Below are 25130 nucleotides of genomic sequence, written 5' to 3'. Positions count from 1 at the left end.
CTCGTTTAATATTTTTTTAAAAAAATATCTGTAAAACAATGCACTATCAATTAACTTAACTATTCCAATAACGCGAAAAATCACTAATTACAACATATGTAGCATTGAACGACTCATTGAGGCAATTAAATATGCAGACAAACTAATATGAAAAAGTAACATTGAGTATTCAACTAGCGCTCATAATGAACTACCAATAGTGATGTTGCTCAACCATTAGATTAATTTGAACCCATTAAATGTATCAGCTTCCTGATTAAACCTTACTCATCTTCTGCTGGCTAACACACAACAATCAGCTAGGCATATGAAAGTCCTGCATCAGCAATTTTAATCATCAACTTCCAGTTCAACAATCAGGCGATAACGGTGTGGACACAGGTCAGGCCGTTGCAAGGCCTTCGCCAGAAGGCCGCGGACAAGGGAGGGTCAACTGGCAAAAAAGTTTTGAACATTAGCCATAAACATTGCGGGGCCTTTGAATGAAGGCCTGGGATTATTTGGGAATAATGACGAAATAGTTTGATCATTAGGTACATTCATTTATTGGCTTTATTTGATGGCTCGCGTTGATCAGGGACAAACAAATACAATTTCCATTGTGGGCAGAGGGTATGATTTTTGTACTGAATACCTACTTTGAATCTGAAAGTGCTGGAGAATCCATTTTTCCTAATGTGTGTTTAAGAGAGAAGAAATTGGCGACCTTGAATTTGAAAGACGTTGACATATTGGATATAGGTAAACCAGAGGCATTAATCAAAGCAGCAAAATCAAATGTCCGAAAATCCGCCAGGTGGACTGAAATCAGGGAGTGATACTGAATTGTTCTTGATTTTACATGAAGCAGCAATCCAGTACTGCTCCGAAGGTATATGTGTTAGGGGCATTTTCTCATATTTAGGCATTACCGTCATCATCAGAAGTGAAACATTAAATCCTTCAGCATTGTATATAAGCAGTGATCAAGCAAGCCACCAAAAAAACAAATTAAATCTTGCATTTGGGGTTTGCTAAGTGATACATTTTGATGGTAAATTAACAGGTGGCAAAATGTAATTTATTTAAACCAAGAAATGCAAATAAAAAAGGATTCCTTGCTGATTCAAGATCCATAAATGATTTGAAGCATCTGATGCAATAATTATACCCCAACCGCCACAACAAACAGCTGCCATTTTCTGAGCACCAAGCAACTGATTCTGAATTCAACACTTGACAAATTACCACGACCCACCAACTCACCCCTCGCTAATAAATTAATACACTGTAAAAAAGCGAACCTAGTGCTCTGAAATTAAACCAGCATCTCAGAAATCCTCCAATGTTTATCAATTTCGATATTATCTAGCCATCCTTTAGAATTTAAAGTGACACACTGCACACTAGCCCAGAACCATTAAGAACATTCAGTACCAAAACACAGCAGGCATAAAAGCTATCTGTGGTAATTTTTGGCCCTGAGCGAAGACATATCACTAAAGTGATACCCCTGGTCTGCTCTGGGGAGTTTGGCTACACCAAAGCATGTCACTTTTTCAAAAGAATCTCATGCCGCTAGAAGCTTGAAGGCGGTGTTGGTGAGGAGGGTGACGTTAGTATGGGTTTTGGGGGCGGGGTGGGAGCGGTAGTAAATGCCGTCATGCTGGCTGTAGGTTAACACAGACTGAGCAATGGCTATAGTTGGATAAACCCTCCAAGGTAGTCCTTGTGTTTGTGGCACACGTCAGACGGTCTCGGCAGTTTACTGACATCTTATTCCCTGAACAACTGTTAATGACACTGGTTAGGATTATTTGCTGGCGAAATTCTGTCATGGTTTTCCCGGGAATCGGTGCTGTTATCCAGATATACACCCTCGTTTCATTGGCCTGGACATGTTCAATGCCCAAAAACATTATTTCAATATTATAAGGGAGTAGCGAAGAAGTTGCTGGTGCAGACATCACCACAAAGCCAGGTGCTTCCTGTCAGTTCTGCACAACAGCAAAACATACAGCGAGTGCTCTGTGAATCTGCGCACTACCAGCTGCTTTGGGATTAAACACAAACATCTTCAATGCTAACTACTCATTTAAAAAAAAACACATTTCATGTTGCACCAAATATCCCTGTGGACTCTACTTCTCCCCCAGACTAGCGCTGAACGATGGAAACACATTTATTCAAATGATTGGCAATATTTCCCGAAGAAGGTGATAGTACATTTCGGCAGCAAATAGCCAATGATTTAGGAGCGGCATAGTTCCGACAGGGTAAATTGGGAAAACCGCCCAAGTAATAATGGTGCTCTCCACACATCTCTTACTGATGAAAATGGCAATCAGACAACTGCCCTTTAAATGAAGCGTTTGACAAAGTGTGACAAGAAATTTGAAGTCAATGGAGATGCAGCCGGTATTTAGATTTCAGTTTATTTCGATCTCAATAGTTATCTAAATCGCTAAATTTAGCTGCTTCAATTTCAATTGTTTTGACTATCATCTGGTATGGAATGTCCGTCAAATTCTTCTCCACAACTTTGACAAATTAAACTCGTTACGGGACTGCAGAAAATCCACTGAAATTTATAAGATGTAGCCACCAAAAAATCCAGTGCAGACAGACAGCATCATCAATGGGCGCAGAGTTATTTATCTGCGAAGCTGTTAAAATGGGCTCTTCGGCCTTGGTCCTCAGAAAGAGAGTTTGTAAATTAATATTTGTGTTGATTGTGTCTATCGCTTCCCTATGGTGAAAAGGCCTCTCGAGAAAATTTACCTGTGTGTCAAGCATTTTTAAAAAAATGATTAACACGTTTAATAAATTTATGAAGTTACCGTTCAAGGTTTGTCTGATTTTGACAGCTGTAAATCACACACTCCCCAGCTCAAACCCAGATTATAATCCGGATGCAGAAAATTCATCACAGTAATTTTAAAAAATAAAACTTTACAGCTTTCAAACATAACCGAATAGCTCTCATTAGGCTGCTGAGTTGCCCACGTTGATTATGATGTTCAGAACGATAATGATAAATGAGTCCATTAAAATGTTGTGGTTCCTTAAATGCAGTGTTCTAGCCTCAAGGCGTGTTCTTCTCATTTTTATACCCGACTTCTAAATGGAAAAAAAAAATCACCTTTTTTTCCCACAATGCCTGTTGAGTTTCAAGTGAATGTTCCTTCTCATCCCTAAGCCATCAGTAACGAACAGAGTTAACGATGCTTGTTGAAATGACCTTCCATATAGTTCAGAAATAGTTTAAATGACAGGTCATCTCGACATGAAACGTTAACCACGCCTTCTCAGAGGAGATGTGCCACCCGCTGTACATTCTAGCATTTTGTTTTGTTTGCATTTCACATCAACAACCTCACTTTTTTTGTTTGTTTTTTTGCAATGGACGGGAAAGTCCTGTAATCGGAGCAAAGATATGGAGAGACAGTTAGAGAGTCAGACGGTTAGACAGACAGAGACTGAGTTAGAGACAGTAAGCCAGGAACAAGGCAGATCGAGAGAAACAAAAACCAACACACAGACACACAGACACAGGCACACACAAACACACACATACACACACACGCACACACACATATAAAGAGATATATCTCATGGCGAGTAGGATAAAGTATTCCAACTGGCTTGTGTGTCATTAACTAGATGTTACGGGCTTAAATAAAGTGGCAACATTGTTGCTGAACAGAAATTAATTCACACAGCAGATTGCTAAGATCTGGAATGCACCATTAGACATGATGGTGTAATCAGATTCCACAGGATTGTTGAGAAGGCATTTGGACATGTGCTTTAAGTGGTCTCATTTGCAAATGTATGTAGGAAAAACAGCATTTGTGACACATCCGGTGTATGAGCCCACAGCTTTGTAGGTTCCTGCTGTACTTTTCAATGACTCAATGATCTGATACAGTGTTAATTACTCATTTCCTTTCCTTCCTCACAGCAAAAGGTGGTGGATGGGTCCTCGGATCATTTTCTCCATTAATGGGCACGTTCATTCTCATTGGTGTGTTACCAGGAGGCAGGTTAGAGCTCTCACATGATAACATCAATCGGTTATTTGGAAGGAAGAGACCCCTGTACAAACGTTTTCAAAGATTTAGTTGACGCCTCAGCCGTGTTTTCGGAAGGTGTTCGAAGGAGAGCCCGGAAGGTGTGCACAACATTCGGCTAATGCTCAATTCCCATCGCAGGAAACCTGTGCCGGGACGATGCTGCGGTCATTTCTGACTCTAACTGCACTGCAGCTTCTGAACTGTGTGATTACAATTTGATAGTATCCTGTTGTACATTGAGGTTGCCACTATTATTAAACAATGAATATTATCAATATACATATTGATATTTATTCTGAAAATATTGAGATGCTTTGGAAGGCAAATGTTGTTTTTTATTTCAATACTAACACTTATGCCTATTGTTTAATGGGATACTGATACATAATAATACGCAGATCCAAGGAAGCTCGCTGCCTGAAATGCCAGTGAATGCAAAAACCCTCATCACATTTAAAACATGTTCGGTTGCGCATTTAAATTACGATAGAGCACAAACCAAGTGGCAAAACTGGAACGGGGGATGAGGCGGTATCGTATTGTTCGACCTGCAAAGGCCCAATATAGCCGAAGGCACTAATTCTGTGCCATAAGTTGCTATGGTTTGCCCGTGTGTATAGTTCCTTTCTTTCTATTGGCATTCACCTGAGGTTCCTTAACCGGTTGGCTAGTTCGGAGTAGAAAACATTCCCAACTAATGAAGATGTACAATTGTAAAACACATGGCTTTCCCGAGAAATAGTATTCCAGTATGGGCATTATTTATTGAAAAAGGACGATATGCTTTTATTTCTGCCCTTCATTAATATCGTGTGAAATGAGGATTGAAGTGTCGAGTTTATTTGCCGAAATTTCTTCCAATTAAAATTTTAGGCATTTCAATTGATTTGAAAATCGACAACTTTGAATCATATTTGAAAGGTATTACACCTGATTGGCGGTTGTTTTAAGTGTCCACTTGATATTTACCACAGGTCGATTTAATGCCGAAATAGAACGTAAATAACACAGCAGATTAATTTATAGAGTCCCCTTCTTCTCTTCAGCACGCACAGCTCATTACGATTTACACTCTGATCAAACAATTTCATCTGAGCTGGTACGACGTCGAGAGCCGTCACTGTTAGAATATCATGGAGCGGAGTCTTGGTTTACATCAATTTACTGAATATGTAACTGCTCCTCCTAACATTTGAGCCTCCACAAATATTACTATCAGGGGTATTTCTCAGTCGAAGTTCCGTCTATATTGTGTGTGATATAGTGGCAAGCACTAAAGGATCTATAACAGTTGGTTCAGCCTGAGAGTGTATTCAATTTTGATAAATAGTGAATTTTGATCTAAGATTAAAGAGCACAATTAATATTATAATGTTTTCTTTTGGTGATTAAGTGCATTCTCCAAATATACTGTGACTGCAACTTCTTTAACTCATGGGAAATATCATTGATCAATGTTCTTGCTTAATTTCTTAAGACATCCTGCCAAAATATGACCACATTGTTTAACGGTTAAAATTCCCATTTAATTGTTTATTTTGAAGGATTACGTCATAAGTACGTTGGCTCAAATTTATTCCACATATTCTCTTTTTTTTTTTCCGTGTCCCATGTGGTGTTTAATGAGGTATAGAGTCTTGTGCCATTATTTCCTTCCACCTGCCTGATAACTTTGTTCACTTTTATGTCGATGCCTTGCTTCAGCACTTTTGCTGGTTTCAAAGTTCGTCTTCGGTTACATTTAAAAATCTCTAATTAGCAATAGCAAATGCTGGTTTACTGACATGGAAATCTCGCTGCTCTCTTGTCAGTTACACGGTAAAAGGCAGGTGGTTCACTCAGTCAGTTTCCATCATTTAAAAAAAAAATGATTGACACTAAACGCCAGATATTGTCAATGCTTTGAGGAACATGTCTCCTAAAGCATCAAGGTGCTGGAGGCACATATTATATATTGCTCCAGAAATTATTTTCACATATCCAGGACAGAACAAAATGCTTTGTTGAAAACTGGAATATTTTCCCTTAAATTCCTGATTAATTAGTGCTGTTTAAGTGAATCCTGAAATAGTTAATTTAATTGTGTTGAATTTTGAGCTAGTAGAAACTTTGCACATGTGTTTACTTTCAAATTCATCCAGTTCAAATGGCCAAATTTTGTCAGTTGCATTTGGAGACCGTAAACTGGGCAAACATGTTTTACAGCTGATTAACTTATTTCCAATTGAAACTGAGACTTGGGTGTGAAAAGGTCGAAAGAGATCACACTCCCAGCAGTTCGCTTTATTTTGAACTCTGCGCCTCTTGTACAGAAACAGCGGACTGGACATGCAATTCTAACCTGGTAGTTAAAATTCAGCGGATAAGGAGCGGAGAACGCCGCTGTTAGAATGGAATGTATCAGAGTCTGGAATGTAAATTAACTCAATGAGTGCAGAATCCTCGCCAGGGCTGTGCTCACCGGTGAATGAAGCAATGCAGAACTTACATTATGTGAATTTCCTCAATAGAAATGCGGACAAACCTACTTGTGATGCAGTGAAATAAGAAGCATGTAAGTGCTCCATTCAGCATTAGAGGGTTGGACACGATTTTTGAATAGTTTATAATAAAATATTAATCATTGTCAGCATCAACATTGCTTGAAATAGCTTTTACCATAAGTATAATTGTTAACTGCAACTTCCAATCAGTTACGTAGCTAAAAATGTGTTTATAGTTACGTATTTGCTATGAGTTTTGTTTAGCTTTTATTTTCTTCCAAACTATGACGATTTGACCTGAGGTTGGTGTTGCTATTTCATACTTCTTAGATGTGCAGAATCAGGAAATTATCAACTTTTCTCCTCCTCCTTCCACATCCCCGATAACTTGTATTTCGAGTTAAGGGGATCTGGAGGATTTTTTTTTTTCAATTACTTTGCATCGGGGCCAGGATTTTTTTTTTGCTGCTTTGTCGTTCGAAGGCACAGAAATAAAATCTGGTTTACTGACAGGAAATAAATTCGAGACACATTTTTGATTTACCGCAATAAATTTACACTGACGATTTACTTTTATGATAAAAAAGAAAGAGTAAAACATTTTAAATTCTAAAATCCTAATTGTGTTGCTAATTTAACGAACATTTCATGCACAGCGCAGAAAAGAGACAGAAGATGAAATTTATATTATACAGATCCATTTTCACAAATCAAGAGCAGAACAAGTTCAATTCCCCAAGAGCAGGCCTATTTTGTTCAAAATTGGAATACGTGGGATTAGATGAATGGGTTTAATTAAGTTGTTGAAAGTTCACTGAATGCATATTACGGACTGCTCTAAATTCCGTTCATTCGACATCAAACGGGGAAATTAATTTTTCCTATTATAGTAATAACTGTGATACCTAATTAGTAACTTGCATCTGCTTAACAAAATATTTGAATACACGATCAATTACACATCTAATTTCGATTTAATCCAGAATAGATCTCAAATAACGAGACAGTTAGTTTTAATTTCACCCCTGCGGCTCTTGCACAGGCAAAGCAGAGTGGATTGCAAGTGATTTTAATCCCAGCGCGCTAGAAACATAGCGCCTTTACTCTTAGAGATGCATGGATCACATGCTGGGTTGTAGGGTCATCGCTGACTGCACAAACCCTGTTAAAGTTGCAGTTACTGCCAACTGAATCCGCGCACATATTTTTCAAACAAATGGTTTATAAATGGTAGAGATTTGTCACTGCCGTGTGCTATAATGAGCTGAAAGAATTTAAATAATGTTTTGAACTTTGGAATTATGGACAATGACAGTTAATTTTGCAAAGTTAAATTGAAAATTGAGATTGATCTATGTTGGTTGTTATAGGATAATTATGGTCATGATTGCACGCTGAAAGGTGAAGGGAGCATAAGATCTCATGTCTTCCTGGGAATTAACCTGTGAACCTGCTTGATTATTTATTTCTTTTTCGGGGGGGAGCGGGGGGGTGGGGGTGAAATCTGTTTTAATTAAAATGAAGTATCCTAAGGAAGACATTTACATGTATATTATTTATGTGAACATGAATGTTTGTCAGCCTTTCACACATGCTTCATATTTTTATTTTACATAGGATCATATTGTAGTTAATGAGATATCAGATCTGAACTCCCAATCTCGTTTCCCTTTATGTCACTTTGTCTCAGGCTTTAGCAAGCATTTCTGTCTTGTGCATCTTATACATGAGGTACTTAATGAGGAGATGTGTGGACTGCCCATCCAGGGGGTTTGCTATGACCCAGGTTGTGTGCAGTTTCTTGAGTATTGTTGCGGCTTCCATTACCCAGGCAATCACGGGATATTCCAACAAACTCCTGAATTACATATTCTAGAAAGACCCAGCCTTTGTGCAGGGAATTCAGAAATCATGCCAGGAGTTGCAGAAATCCAAATGATGCCGAGAATCAAAGTGAGATGTTCTATAACACGTCAAAAGGGAATATAGAGAGACCAGAAGATCCTTTTGTTTAAAATAAAAAAAACAAACCCATTTTGGAAAATGTTAACGCACAGTCAATGGTGTGAGACCAACAAATAGAAAGTGACCAAGAAACAGACCGGCTACCATGTCATCGAGCGTCGAGGGTGGGTGAGGTCAATATACCATTGATAGTATCTTAGAGAGATTTCAAATGGGGAGAAGTTGATCTCTTTAATGGGGCATTCTCGGGATCTCCTGGAAAAACGTTGACCAGTTAAAAACATGAACTTGGTGCTGAGGCTGTACTGGATGCTTTATTCGGAATGCAGAACAGATGAAATCAGAAAACGCGTGATAATTTTACCGAAAAGCTTCGGGATATCTACCTTCAGATAATGATGGAAACTTGAGTGATTGTTAAACATTTTAACATCAAGTTCCTGCAAACCTTATGCTCAAAAAAGTACAAAATATTCTCGCTGTTGCTTTTGAGAAACCACATTTCTGGCCGTTTCATTGTTCTCTTACCCATGAAAATTTAATTCTCAACATTTCATTTCAGGCAGAACTGGCAGCAGTCAGGGTGATCCATCAGGTAATTGCTCTCAATTTTTATATTATCTGATATCTTCCTTTCCACTCTACGTCAATTAAAACTAACTGTCGGAGACATTTGCGGTACCAATTTGATCAATGATTAATTCGCTCTCCATATGCCTGTCATGGAGGAATGGAATGTTTCCTGCACTCTGATAATGAACATACTTAAACCCTGTTTAGGGACAATTACTGCCTAATGCAGAACGACCACGGCTGGGGTCCCGTGGAGGAGAATTTTAATTACAACTGATACCGCTTACGATCCCAAGTGGGCTGCCAATTCGCAAATTGCATCCAGCCAAAGATAGAGGTTACGTGACGTTCCAGTTCCGGTGGTTGGCGGAAGGGTGGGTGGAAGAAGGAGCTTCCCATTTGTACTCTGGCTCGATCTCAATTTCCGCCAATCACTCAGAGCTACTACAGTCACATCCATCTCCTGATCTCTGGGGGCTGGATAATATTCTGAAAGTATCGACCAGCTGTCCCAGAAGGGGCATCTCGCCCACGTATAATCGGCTCGTTAAAGGGTTTAAAACTATTATAAACTTGTGTTTGACATGTTCGATATTTACTCCGGGATTCAATGGGAGATTTGTCACAGGCCAATATTCCAAATTCTTCTGGTCTGTCCTGCAGAAAGTGGAGACCGGTTAGCTGGGGCACGCAGGTTTATTAGATTGTATTTCTGCCATAATTATTGTATTTTACAGAGACGGTGGAACTGATACTGGCGAATGGGGGCAGACGGTGCGCAGGAAGAGTGGAGATTCACTACATGGGGCAGACGTTGACTGTGGCTGATTCCGGCTGGGACCTGCAGAATGCCGCTGTTGTGTGTCGGGAGCTGGGCTGCGGGAACGCGCTTTCTGCACCGGGCGGGGCTCATTTTGGAAAAGGCTCTGGAACCTTGATACCAACTAAATTTCAGTGCAGCGGGAACGAGGCCACCCTGCTAGAGTGTCGAGCAGGACCCCAGGATATGGATGCCTTTACACACAGCAACGATGCCAGCGTGATCTGCTCAGGTACAAATATATTTCCTGCTCTCATCGCCCGTCGGGTCAGATTTTTTCCCCTGGAGTAAAGGCGGAGAAGCGATTTTGGGACTGTCCATTGCTGCAAAATGAGAGTTCGGGCAGAATACTCAAATTGGAGTTAATGTTATTTTCAATTAGAATCAATTTGTGCAATAAATTCATGCAAATAATTGTTTTTAAAAAAAACAAATAAGCTCACACCGGACTGCCACATTGTGCCCGGCTTTGCACCGCTGCTGGCTGCTTGTTGTGAGGTGACCCGGACCTTCTGAGGAGAGGGAATAATGTTCGGAAAATCCCGCTCGAAAAATACCGTCTCCCTCGCCACTCGCTCTGAATGGTTGCGGATGCTGTTGCGGGATTCACTGAGAGCGAACGCGAAGTCTGGTTGTTCAGTTACCCAGCTCTTAAATTATTATTTTTTTCTCCCTCCCAGTAGATATTCCCTGGCTAACGACCCCGGGGAGCACATCAGAACACTCCAGAGTCTTTGATTCAAACTCATTTGCGGAGTCTCCCAGGAAGCAGGGGAATTCCCTAGATGAAGTTGAAAATTCCCAGACCGATCCCACTTAGTTGAAGGCGCCACTACTTCCGCAGTGCGCGCCTGCTCATCTCTGCCGTGACTCAGGTTTCCAAGAGTGCGGACTACGGAATATTTTATAGATTGTGAAGCGAGAATTGGGGTGGAAGGTTTCTGAGCATAGGGAGTGTCCACGTCATTTGGCAGCACAGGGATTAGCTCCAAACAGAATCCCGATGGTAATTGCACAGACCATTAGTTTCAAACTTTAATCTATAATGAGATTGAAAGAAGTGCAACATGTCAAACAAACATGTTAAGTGCAGTGCACGGCACAATTGTGGTGATTAATCATAACAGCGTTATATTACTGGATGAAAAGCGGAGAGCTCCCCATCCCCGCCCCCAAGAAATCCTGGCCCACGGACTTCACCTGGTCATCATCAGAACAGTTTGATTAGCAATTTAACACTTTGTTGGATTTTGCTGCACAGGGCAGCAATTGTAACACTGAATAAGTATTTTTAAACTAAAATCAATGGAGATTAATGGGAAACTGCACTTTTTAATTACTGATCAATGTCGAACTATCTTCAACTGCATCATTCATGTCCCTCTTCACGTTATATGTTCAGAAGAGGAGTTGTTTGATCATGATCGCTCAGTGCTCAGCTCCATTCACAATTCATCAAATTAGGAAGCAGCCCAGGAACACACAGAGCAAATCCTGGAAATCATTCATGCCTCAAAATAATGACAGGTTCCGCTTGACGTTCAGTTGCTTTCCAATCTAACAGTCTCTCACCATCTTAAACTTGGGGCACATATTTGATTGAACACTCATCTGCAATAACCATGCAAATGCCGTGTCTAATTGAACATGCCAGAGGTTGAAAAATCTGTGAGCCTCGGCCTTCACCTGTTGCAACACAGTTTCTCATGTCCAGGTTTATCGCTAATCCTGGAAACTCCACTTGAACTGTATAGGCGCTGCGGAGGAACTGATGAGGAGCCTTGCCATCCCCAGGCGAAGTTTTGTCTTTGACAATCAATCCCCATTCTCACCCTCAGTGGGTTGAAAAGACTGAATTCTGTATTTTGTGCAGGGGGAACGGCAGCACCTCGACAAACATTCTCTTCTCCATATATCAAAGCCACGGACGACTTCTCGCTGTATCAAATTCCATGAACTCCCAATCTAACAGCAACGTGGTAGCCCGTTTACTGCACAAAAACCAGCTGCTTTTATGAAACGCAAAATAATCTTCTCAAGCAACAAAGGATTGACAGTAAATACAGGTCGTGTTGGCGAACTTCACATCTGTAGATATTTTGCAAAAATTAAGCAGAATTAAACACTCTCGACAATAAAGCGACTGACTCCGTAGGCCAACTTGTCAATCTCGGGGTTAATGATCTAATCGAGCCTCCTCCGCTTACCAACCGCTTCACCCTCCCCCTAAAACAACACCTCCTCATCTATCTCCATCAATATAACCTGAGGCTCCATTCTCCCTCATCTGTTCGTATATCTTAAATACATCCATGTCAATCACGTCATTTCCTGTGGCCACGAGTTCCATATTCTAACAACTATCGAGTAAAAACATTTCGCCGGATTCCATTTGGGAATTTTAGTAATTTTTTTTTAAGGTTGCAAGTATGGCATTAGCCCACAGTTAGTGATCGTCTATCCTGTCAACTTGTTCAATCCTCATAAAGTTATTTATCATGTCGGTGATCCGGTTACCATCTGTCGTGAAAACAAATGTACCCAGGCAATTTATTTTCCCTTCCGCAAACCTTCCTCATAGAACTGTCAAAATCCACATAAATAATTTTCAAATTCTCTGGCGTCTCTTTGAATTTGACGGCTCCTTTGGGGCAGTGGCTTGGGTGTAAATGGCAGCGAGCTATTCAAGTGACCATTGACTTCGGTAGGACAGTAAAATTCCGGCAGCGCAAGAGTGGGCTGACCGAAATATAAGGAAACTATCAAGCTTTTCAATTCTTTCCCTCCAGAAATGAAGGCCAAGTCACGGAGATCGATGGCGCATCTACCTAATTTGTACTTTGATTTTCCAATGAGTACATGACCTCTGAATTAATTGTAGCAAAAATAATGCATTACCATTATCTATCATAGCATTCATTTTCTATTTAAGTACAAATTTTGCGATGTTTTTGTTTGCATTTACTGTTTAATCTCTCTCTGTAATTACTGTTCTTCACTACCTCCTCACAATTTTCCTGAGTTTCAACTGCGCTTCCAATTTGATTTGAAACACTAATTTTGAACTGTTTGCTGTGGATAATCTGTTTCTATAAACCGTAAACAATATTGTTCCTGGCATCAGTCCTGCTGGAACACAACTTTCCACCTTTGTGATCGTCTGAATATCTAACCTCAATCCCCAATCACTGGTGTGTGTTTGCTGTGCAGATTGGAATTAATTCTACTAGCTGTCCGCTAACTCCACATGGACTCTCGCGGAATTAGTTTTTTTTTTAACTTTTATTTTGCACGATAGTACGGACAACCTACTGTTAAATGAAAAGGAAACGATGTAACTATGGTTTGTGGAAACCAAAAAAAAAACAGAAGATGCTAAAACACTTCGTTTCTGTAAGGGTTACCTGTGTACAGACAATATTCAAGTTTCACACCAGTAAGATTTTAGCACTAACACTGTGAAAGGGATAGGCAGGCAACATTCGTTAATGGATAAACGGTCCATGAACAACGATGATAACCTTGATGGAAGGCAGTGATCTGATACTCTGTAATCCAAACATGTTTATGGATCCGTCAGTGCAATTGCTGTTCTGGATCAAATGAAACATAATTATTGAGGTTCATTTTTGTTTTTATCTCTTCTCCCTACGTTATACGACGTAATTCAGGCTACATGGTGGAAGGTTACTGGCGATTAATTGCCGAGGCCAGCGAAGACTGGTCTCGTTCAATGAGGTTGCTTTATCATCGCCTTTCACTGTACTGATTAAACTAGATGTGGGGCCCGAATGAGGATGAGAGTGAATGTAGATGGAGTATCGATATCTTGCCATTAATTTGCACATTGATTATCAATTTTACACTTGGAAGACTGGGAAAATTCTGGGGATCCAGAACTGGAGTCCTTACATGATCAGCGTATTCAATCTAAGGCTTGGTTACCAGAACTGTACATCGTTATCCAGTGATCTGTTTCTTTAAATTCTAGCTGTCAATACCTTTATAATGCTAAAATAGCGCGAGCTATTTGTTTTCCCATGTATGTGACCGTTACATTTTACTGACCTATTCAAAAGGACTCCTAACATTTCTTTGCGCTTCCAGTGTTCGTAACTTTTCACGAGGAAGATATTCTCGGAACGATCATTTCATGCCATAGGTTGTTTCATGTCTTTGTTCGTCAATGTGATCCATCGACGAAATAATAAACGCCAGCCGAACAAATTGTAAACTCTAAGGTTTCGAGGAAATTTAGGGTTCCTGGATTAATCCAATCGATGTTCTGGCCCGCCAACGTGTCTCCAATATGTTTAGTTCCAGTCGCCACGTGACAGGGAAGAGTTACGCGCTGGAATTGTTATGAAGAGAAAGCTGCAGTCGCTTCTATATTTGTAGATGTTCTGAAGAGTGGGTCGCATAAATTCAAGAGAGGGGATTGCAAAGTGAGCGGCCAGAGGTAGTAAAAGTAGCTAAATTGGGACGTTGAGAAGATATATCTATTTAAACCTATTAAATACAACTCGATAGAAAATACGGAATGGAAAATGAAGAGTTTTTCTCAGGTGATCGGATGTTTTCTCCCAGGGATTGTTGGGGGTCGGGGAGGAGGGGGTGGGGGTGTTGGATGCCACCTGATCTAGTTTATATTCGGAAATTAGTGCCAATTAGTACCATCTGTGAAAAATCGTTCTCCGGTTGATCTTCATTAATGAGATCTATCGCCTGCTCATCGAAGGTGTGCAGGTGTGTTGGGTTGAACGATGTTATGGTTGGAGGGAGAGGGTCACATTATCTTTGCTTCATTCAGTGTAGGCAGAATGTTAGTGGACTTCATAGGCCGCGCCTCGGTCTCTGGTTTCTGGAAGGGAATCGGGGTAAGAATGATATGGGAATGAAGGAAGATGGCTGCTGGACGAGCAGAAATTGTTTGACGTCAAAATGCACATCTCTCTCAATAGATGCTTAGACAAGTTCTCTGCATATAGAATGCGTGTTAGGAACACGAAACTGAGGTCGCAATAAATCTAAGTGTGTTAAAAATGCATATGGCCACTTTTCAAGCAATAACTTCTGGAGGAAGGTGGGGTTTAGCGTAATCGGTATTGTGCCGGAATGAAACCATTAACGGAAGGCGTCATGAGTGTTTTGCTTAAACGGATATCCAGAAAATTGATAATGATTGGTGCTATCATGAATTGTTTTTACTCAGATCACATATTTACCAGACTAGTATCCGGGGATTCCCAATGCTCGGGCAGACTGGAGATACAGTTCGGTATAACCTGGAGAACAGTGTGCGATCTTCACTGGGATTGGAATGACGCCAGTGTGATCTGCCATCAGCTTCAGTGTGGAGTCGCAGTGTCCGTGAGAAAAGTCGCTTATTTTGGAGAGGGCACTGGACTTTTAGGGAGCGCTAAATTTGAATGTAAAGGCAATGAGACAAGACTGATGGACTGTCCCAGCTCTCCTGTAAATCAAAACGATTGCACCCACATGAACGTTGTCAGCCTGAGCTGTTCCGGTGAGTAGAACAATTCCGAAAGACGAAAAATCTTTCTGCTAAACGTTTCAGAAACTGAGAAACTGCCGATGCTGTCTACTTCTAATATTTTCATTTCTAAGCACGTCTTTATATTTCACTGTCGCATTTTATGACTCAGGAATAACGAAATTATTTGTCAGTCAGTAACTTCTACATTATCTGAAATTAGCACATTATTATTGCTATTTTGATGCATGCACCGTACATAGATTTATCATTCACATTTGAAAAAAAAAACATCTATTATCGAAAAAAAAACTCTCAAGTCGTGGTCGGTCCGCCAAACCTGAGGCAGAATTCATTAATTATAAAAGTTGGTGAATTAATAATTAACGGTGGTCGCATTATTTTAGAAAGGGGTTTCAATGAATTGACCCAAATTAGATAAATGTTTAGAAGAAAATTTCCTTTCTGGTTTCGCGTTCAACATTTTGGGATCATATCCGTAGCAGTATTGCAATTGAACGTTCTACATGCCTACGTCAGCAGTTCAAGTGAAAGGATTTCAACCGCTTTCTCAGGGGGATTTAGGAACTAGCAATGGATGCAGGCCTTGCCAAATATGTTCCTGTCCCCGTCAAAAGCAAATTCATTCCTTGAGCGTTCTTGTTCTGGATTGATGGACTGGTGGTTCTTTCTCGTGTGTTTGAAATCCTTTTAAAATTATAAACAAAGTTTAATCATCCCTAATCCTATCAGGTTAAATAGCTTCAAATCTTCTTTGTTCAAATTGGAAACATAATACAATACTTAATCGCATTATAAACCTTTCGTCTCAACGTTGCATCCCCTCCAAGATTAATATATACTTTCTGAGGGCCCTGTCCAAATCTGACAGCTGTTATAGAGGTTGGGTCTGGTCAATAGTCAGTATGACTGAAACGTCACGTCCTCTCTTTGGTATTTCAAAGCTGTTGAGACAAAGTCCAAAATTCGATTAGCTCTTTCTGGATGATCTCTCTACGTTGAGCAACTAGATACTTTCTGTTAAGGGCCTACTGCATTTTGGTTGGTTTCAAATGGCAAGATGTGTAAACAGTGCAGTGCAACACGATCTTATCAATTTTCATCACTTCTTCATTTTTTGTTTTGCCATGTTTATATTCAACTGCTGACGTACAAATTGTTTTCGCCCTTATTTTTATTAAAAATAGGGAAGCATGGACCCCGATTGGTTGGTGGTGAGGACAGGTGCTCCGGCCGGGTGGAAGTGCTGCACGGAGAGCAGTGGGGGACGCTGTGTGATATTCACTTTGGTTTACAAGACGGCAGTGTGGTGTGTGAGAACCTTCAGTGCGGGGCTGTAAAGGAAATCCCGAGAGTTTCTCCCTTTGGGCTGGGAACCGGCCCGTTGTGGAAGGAAAATTACAGGTGCCGCTGGAACGAATCCCGATTGATGGAGTGTCCGGTTACATCCGGGGAAAAATTTGACTGCTCACATGGAAATGACGCGAGCATCATGTGTTCGGGTGAGTCCTCTCAGTCTATCTAATAATCGAGCAAGATAATTTTGCTACAGCACAGAAAACAACATTTCAGCATGTCATGTCCGTGCAGGATCTCTGCAAAATTATCTCACCTAGTCACACACCTGGAAATTTACAACAATCCTGTATTATTTTCCATTCAAATATCTGACAATTTAAATTTTTAATTCTACGATTCATGCTCATCCACCACATCATGAGGCAGTGCATTTCAGATCCTCACCGCACATTTATATACGGTGCTTTTGATATTTCATCCACCATATTCTCGACAATGAATTGTAGATCCTCATCACCTTCATTTTCAGAGAGTGCATTTCATGTCCTCATCCTTCACTTTCTCAGGCAGTTTATTACATACCCTCATCCTCCACATTCCCCAACAGTACATTGCAGATCCTCAACCACCACAACCTTAGACAGTGCATTGCAGATCGTGATCCAGCACATTCTCACACAGTGCATCCCTGATTCCCACCGCACATATTCTCAGACAATGCAATACAGATCCACATACGCCACATTTTCAGACAGTGCATTGCAGGTCCACATCCACCACAATCTCAGGCAGTGTATTTCAAATTGTAATCCACCACATTCTCAGAAGGTGCCTTCCGTAACTTCATACACCACATTCCCCGAAAGTGCATTGCACATCTACATCCAGCACATTCTCATACATGTGCATTCCAGATCCTCCATACCCACATTCTCAGGCTTTGCATTGCAGATCCACATCCTGCACAATCTTAAGTAGTGTATTGCAGATCGTCATACAGCACATTCTAATACATTGCATCCCAAATCCTCATTTCCCACATTCTCAGTCAATTCATTACAGATCCTCATTCATCACAATCCCAGGCAGAGCATTGCACACCTTAATCCAACAGATTCTCATGCAGTGCATTGCACATCCTCATTCATTACAATTTCAGACAGTGTTTTGCAGATCCTCATCCACCACATTCTCAGGCAATGCATTGCAGAAACTAATTACACGCACCATGCTAAATAAGCATTGTTACGTCACCATTTCCACTTTGCCTATCGCCATAACTCGGTACTAGTCGTTCTTGATCCTTCCACCAATGGGAACAATTTTTCTGTATCATTTTGTCCAGATCCCTGAGGATTTCAGCATTCCTTCTCCAAGTAAAATATTTGTGGCTTCTCCAAACTATGGAGAAAAAGTAAGTTTATAATCTCCAGAACCATATTATGAAGCATTTCTGCATTTTTATAATATCATCAAACCCTCCCTAATGTATATAGCTGATAAATAGACAGATTAATCCAGTTTAGCCCGAAGTGAACCATGACAACTTCCCTGCCGTGAACTCCGTGCCTTAGTTATAAACCAAAAATCTCGCAACTATAATATCCATTTTGGAACCTGTGCTGTTATCTGCAATGATTTGTACACATTCACCCAAGGTTCCACAGCTGCTGAAACTCCTTTAGAAATGATCCCGTCCTTCATTGTTCCACCTACGTGTCCATTGTGTGCCAATCTTGCTCCACTTGATGACACTCTCAGTTCTAAAGCACAAGGCCTGGTACAAACACGACTCAAGTTATTTAGCAGAGCAGTCAAGTCTGAGAATGAAGTGCAGTGATGAGGGAATGCTGGCCTCTATTAATTGTCGTGTTGAAGGTGAGAGGTAAAATCGATGCCATAACTGCTTTCTTCAGTGGTGGTTAATACAAATATTAACCATGACTCTACTTTGAGGGAAACCACGGAGTCTTTCCCGGTGTCCTATCCAATATTATCCCTGATCAATATCAAACAATGCAGCTCATCTGGTCATTATCACATGACTGTTCGTGCGATTTTACTGCGCCCATAATGGCTGCTGCGTTCCTAACATTGCAGCAGTGACGACACTCACAATGCAAGTAAATGATTGTAACTTGAGACATCCGTTAGTTTTGAGGGAAAAAAGTTATCTACTTTAAATATGCATTGTTTTACTACCGACAAAAGTGAGCCAACCCATACTTCCGTGAGCTGAATTTCATGTGACACATCCCCCTCCATTATAACAGCTTGTCTGTGTTCGATTGAATTTTATCCTGTTCACAGTATACAACACTTACAAATTCCGTCTAATTTGAATTAAAAAAGTCAAGTGTTCCTCTTACAATCAAATCTCTGTGGCTAATATATACAAACAGAAATTCAGGGTTTCTAGAAAGGTGGAATGTTCCGTTCCTCTGGCCTGGAAAAAAGAAACGCTGAACGCGGCATCCTGTTCCCTTTCAAACAGCAATTCCATCTCCAAGCAGCCATTTTTAATTTTACTCCACAGGCGCTAACATTTCTGACAAGCAACTTTCTTGGCCAATTGGCAAAGGTCATTTGAAAGTCCCCCAAACCACACCCACCGCATTACCCCATTAACATTCTCAATAACCTCATCAAATTACTCCAGGCAGTCCTACGAATGAGGTTGTCCCTTAAATATTTCCTCCCTATTTTGTTAATTAACCCACATTTTTTCAAATGGTTGTTACTTCTTCCCCAAGGTATATTTTCCTAGAAAAATAAAAGCTTTCCCAAAGACAATATTAAACTTACTGGTCTGTAGTTACTGCGTTTATTCTTACACCCTTTCTTGACCAAGGGTGTAATATTTGGACACTTCAGTTGTCAACACTGAAGAATGATTGGGACATTATGGCCATTATCTGGCGATTTAAGCTCTGACATTGGACATCCTCCTCTAGAACATCTCTTCCGTCCCATATGTCCTGTCAAATTCAACATCAGTTAACCAAGGTAATTCGTCCCCTTTATAAATATCTAGCCATTAACTTGTTTCCTCTGCTTAATATTTGACCATCATTGAGTAGCATTTTCTTCCTTGGCAAAAACATACTCCAAATGCTCACTCAGCACCTGAGCCATAACATCAGCCTTCATGTGCCGATTTCCTTACTGATGTCGGCTTTGTGCCTATATTAGACTGCAAGATCCCCTTTCATGTCAGTGGGAGTCTCTTATACGCTCTGGATATTCTACATTAATTGTGGATCTCACTTGAATTATCCAAATTCAATATTCTATGCATGTTTTGTTTCTGCTTCACCTTACTCCCCATCTCTTTAATCGCCCAGGGAGCCTTGGAGTTTTTGCATAGTCCTGGACTTGTCTAAGCCAATTGTCCATTATCGCTCCTGAATCAATTTTGGAGGTGGCTACCTGCGCCTGCACGTCATGAAAGTCTTTTACACAATGTATGTTCACACACCTGAACGGTAAATCTAATTGAGGCCCTATTACATTCCCTGTTGCTCTTATGATGAATAACACCACTTTATTTCCTACGTTAGTGTCATATTTCTATTCTAGTTTTCTGAGCAGATTGTTTTTTCTCTTTAACATTATCTGCCCCTTTACAAATCCCTGCCAAATTCGTTCATAACTGCCTAACAAATAAACCAGACGGGCATCGCCCCAGGACCTTTTCATGTGAAACACATGGAAACATCCATTGGTCTTTGCTAGATTGTTCGCAACATCCTTAAACTTCATCTGCAGGGCTTAATCCCTCATTCTACCTCTGTCATTGCTCTAGTGACGAAGCACGAATGCTGGCTTCTCACCCTCCTGCCTCAGAGTGCTCAGCAGGCTCCCAGTGATATGCTTCGCAGCGGCTCCAGGGTCACAATATTTAAGTCAACAATTATTGTCCCGTTTCTGCTGAATAAAATGTGCATTATGGTGTTGAACATTAACCGTTGCTCTCAGTGGCCTTTTTCTTCTACATGAAAGTTGGTCACTACGATTGACGAATGGCGGAAGCCGCTGTGATGGTCGGGTGGAAATTTACCACAACGGTCGCTGGGGCAGAGTACAGGACAGCCTCTGGGACATCAATGATGCTACCGTGGTCCGCAGGCAACTAGGATGTGGTGTCGCAATTTCCGCTTATAACTTTTCAAAGTATGGAGATAGTGAAGGGTCTGTGTGGGTGAATGATATTCAGTGTGGCGGAAACGAATTGCATCTCCGCAACTGCAGCTCATTTGCAATGAATTTGTCTCTCAATGAAAGTAACAGCGTTGGGGTTCTGTGTTCAGGTGAATAAATAGTTCACTTTTATAGGAACATAAATATAAATATCTGATAAGGGGGAAATTGTTATTACACGTCACTTGATCGTCGAGCTCCTTTAAGCTTACTGCTTATCACTGGAGGGTTAACGTGGAGAGAGTGGGCACGGACAGAACTGATCAACAAGCAGGACATGTATTTTTGCTGTGCATTTATTAACGACGGAATTCTCAATTTTCTGCAGGACACGAAATTCTGACTGCGCAGTTGAGGGTGTCTTTTGCAGTTGTTCGCATGGGGGCGGATGGAGTTGTGAGGGGGAGGCGCGTGGGTGTCGGGAGCGGCGATACAGCTTGGTGCGAATGTGTGTGTTAATTTAACAATGTTTTCATAGAATTGCAGTTCATGATCTCCTCAGGGCAACAGGCCGCTCCTGGGATTTCTGGATTATTCCATCCATGAAAAACCAAGGCAAATACAGGCCTGTGAGCAGCAGAAGGCTAAGCTTCTACGAAATGTCTGTCTGGAACGTCAACTTGGTTTATTTTTCCACTGATGCTGCCTGCCACCTGAGGAATCATCTTTTTTTTTCCATATTATCAAAGCAAAATAGCGAGATTTTCTGAAATAAAGTGAAATAAGAGTTCGAGGTGCATGCAGGGGAAAAATAACGCTTTATACAATTGATGTTCATAAATTGTTTGGGTAGAACGATGAATATGGAAAAATTAAATTCTTGAAACAGCGCAGATTGTATTCAGCACACAATATGTGAACTGCAAGCCAAAATGTGGTAAGACTCACATGTAGGAACACCTGAAAGGCCTTTGCACTACATATTATTTAGTTCAAGTTATTCGAAATACTTTTTTGAACCATGTAATCAGTTACATCTCACAGTCAAGTTAATTGTGTTTTTATTACTTTTGCTGGATAACATCCAATAGTTTCAATTGAGTTATAAGATAAATGCGTAATCGAAGAATTATGATATATATTGTATTTTTTGGATCAGAGCACATGCAGTTAAGGCTGTCAGACGGCGGAAGCCCATGTGCAGGACGAGTGGAGATTTATTACAACGGGAACTGGGGCTCAGTTTGTGATGATTCCTGGGATCTGACAGACGCTGACGTAGTTTGCAAACAGCTGCATTGCGGAAAGGCATTGGACGTGACACTTCCTTCTTCTTGTGGATCAGGCTCAGGTCCAGTTTGGCTGGAAGGCTTGAACTGTTCAGGTGAGGAATCGTATCTCTGGCAATGTCCCTCTGCATATTGGGGTTTCCACGACTGTTCTCATAAAGAAGATGTGACGATCATGTGCTCAGGTAAGGGTGACATAAATGAACTCATTTCCTTTATTACAGAAGCTTCATACAGATGTTATTTTAATGAATGGCGCAGAAACTGCACCTGCACTGTCCATTCCACTCACCGCGTCTGACGGCTGCTTATTCTGTTCATAAGTATTTTATAAATTCATCTGGCCCGAGCTGTGTTCCAATTTGTTATTTTTCCCTCGTGTGTTTATCAAACGTCACATTCAAGGCGTCACTAGAATTCGCCCCAACAAACGTACATGTTCCAAGTTCCACATTCATCTTACATCGAGGTAATAGAGAGTGCAAAAATACTCCTGAAATCCCCAAGTGTTTGGCTCTTGTGTTTCTTTGTGCCAAAAAAACAAGACGTTAGTCTAACCAGTACTGAAATTATTCCGTCATTGACACGCATATCCTGCCGTCTCTGAACGTCTTCTTGCAGTTAATGGATTATGTTCTGGTATGACCTGCACGCCCTTGTGCTTTTTGAACATTTACTTCAATTACAAATACCAAATAGTATATGCTAATCTTGAGCAGACGTGACTCCCAGCATCAATCCATGTGCACACCACGCACCCAACTTCTGCTATTCAATGTACATCCTTTTTTGTTGCTTGTTGACTCTTCTTTATCTACCGTGCCGTTAATTTCATATTCCCTGATCTCAGCCTTAATTCTGCTCTTTAATAACATGTCGAAAGTTATTTTTTTCAAAACCCCTGTGGATTATATAAACATTATTATCTCTGCATAAACTTTCTGAAACTTCTTTAAGTCGTGCAATGAATTGGAAGTTTTATACATTGCTCTTTTGGAATCTGTGTTGATTATTCTTGATTGTGTAATTGAATTGTAAATGTATCTCCGTTACATTTCTGAAATAATTATCCCTATTCAGTGAACACATCTGGCACAACTTTGGTTGAGGGGGCACTGTTGTCACGATTCCATTTATCACAGAAACCATCTGGATATTTCTTATTTCCTTGATAGAACACAAAGAGCTCCGGCTGGTGAATGGAAAGCATCGCTGTGAGGGGAGAATTGAAGTGTTCTACAATGGGACATGGGGAACAGTGTGCTCGGATGCAATGAATCGCCGTAATGCTGAGGTGATCTGCAAACAGTTACAGTGCGGCCCCCTGGAATATATTGACTACAACGCTCAGTCATTCGGAGTGGGATCCGGACATATTTGGCTCGGTGAGATGGAATGTAATTCACATGAGTCGTCAATTTGGCAGTGTTGGACAGGCCCGTGGAGACAACACAACTGTTATCACAGAGAAGATGCAGGAGTTGTCTGTTCAGGTATCACAAGAAATCCCTCAAATGTTCGTGTGTTATTTCAATCATTGATGTCCAAATGAGTCAGCACGTTTCCATTCTCAACAGGGGGAAATATAACGAAGGGCCAGCCCGACAGTGAAAAGGATTGCGTTGGAGAATCAGGTGATTGCTCCACTTTATTATATCAATTATCTGAGTTGTATACCTGCATTCGTCTGCAGCAATATTAGTGATTGATTCTCTTTGACAGATTCTGGTGTAATTTGGCTCCTGGTTGGAGGTAACACCAGCTGCTCTGGGAGAGTGGAGATATTTAGCAAAAATACCTCGAGCACGGTCTGTGATGACTCCTGGGATATGGCCGATGCTAATGTTGTCTGCAGACAGAAGGATTGTGGCTCTGCTCTTTTGGCCATAGGAGGGGCCGCTTTTGGCCAGGGTGAAGGTGATATCTGGTTTGATGAGCTGAGATGTACCGGAAGCGAATCCTTTCTATCCGATTGTCCTTCCTCAGCGTCTCTTCACCCTGACTGTGATCACAAGGAGGACGCCAGTGTGATTTGTTCCGGTAAGGGTAGTGCAGAACGGTGGGGATTGTGTTCGGGATAGTGGCGGTTGGTCATTGTTGGCTGAATATGACTCATGAATTTGTAAATTATGAAAAATAGATGGCTTTCTAAATTGAAGTTCTATCCTTTTTTTTTGCATAATATCCCATAGGTCCCGAATTTTCGTTGACTGCTTCTCCGTCCACAGCCACAGGTTGGGATTATTAATAAGTCATATTCCTGTCAAGGTTAATGTCCCGAATGGTCTGATATTATTGACATTATCTTGTTGTTTAAAATAATTCTGAAGTTAATCTTAGTGTTTCAGAATGATGGACCATTTACAAAAACCTAACATTCTGTGTCCCAGTTTAATTTTTCTTTAACATTTCATTAAGGAAATGAAGATGAGATTATTTCTATCCCTTTTGCGATCGGTATAACACTCGGGACCCTGTTGATCTTTGAGTTCATCGGACTAATTGTGCTAATGCGGAGACAATCATCAAGGAAAGGTAAGACTGAAATCTTACCACTGACTTCATATTAAATCTCGGATATTTTTATTTTTAATTTAAATACATGAATGAGACTTGAGCCTCGCTGGCCGCCCTGCATTCATTGCCCATCCATAGTTGCACTTGAGAAATTGGTAATGAGTTGCGTTCTTGAACAATTGCAGTCCATGTTGCGCAGCTACACCCACAGTGTCTTTAGGGAGGCAGTTCAAGCATTTTACCCAGCGACCGTGCAGGAACGCTGGCATATATCCAAATCAGGATGGTGAGAGGGTAAGTTCTAGGACGTGGTTTTCCCATGTGTCTGCTTCCCTTGTGCTTCTCGATGGTTGTTTAAGTGGTTTTAGAAGGCCCTGTCTAAGTAGCCTTGCTGACTTCTTCATTTGCAACATCTAAAATGTACACACTTCTGCCACTGTACGTAGGTAGTTGGGGGAGTTATTGTGTGTGCAT

The 25130-nt window shown here is 40.8% G+C and overlaps 1 protein-coding gene across 1 annotated transcript in view; it reads left to right on the top strand.

Moving 5' to 3' along the window:
- LOC144672192 (CD5 antigen-like) overlaps positions 1 to 23841 on the top strand; it is a 165482-nt gene extending 141641 nt beyond the window's left edge. The window contains exons 4-7 of the mRNA XM_078534010.1: positions 9814 to 10128; positions 22010 to 22324; positions 23315 to 23632; positions 23717 to 23841. Coding sequence (XP_078390136.1) covers positions 9814 to 10128; positions 22010 to 22324; positions 23315 to 23632; positions 23717 to 23841 — 1073 coding nt within the window. The remainder of the gene's footprint in view (positions 1 to 9813; positions 10129 to 22009; positions 22325 to 23314; positions 23633 to 23716) is intronic.
- The last annotated feature ends 1289 nt before the right edge of the window (positions 23842 to 25130 follow it).

Source organism: Cetorhinus maximus, chromosome 36, assembly GCF_964194155.1.
Source record: "Cetorhinus maximus chromosome 36, sCetMax3.hap1.1, whole genome shotgun sequence".
NCBI classification, from domain to species: domain Eukaryota; kingdom Metazoa; phylum Chordata; class Chondrichthyes; order Lamniformes; family Cetorhinidae; genus Cetorhinus; species Cetorhinus maximus.
Note: the sequence above shows the minus strand (reverse complement) of the source record. Positions and strands in the feature narration are given on the sequence as shown.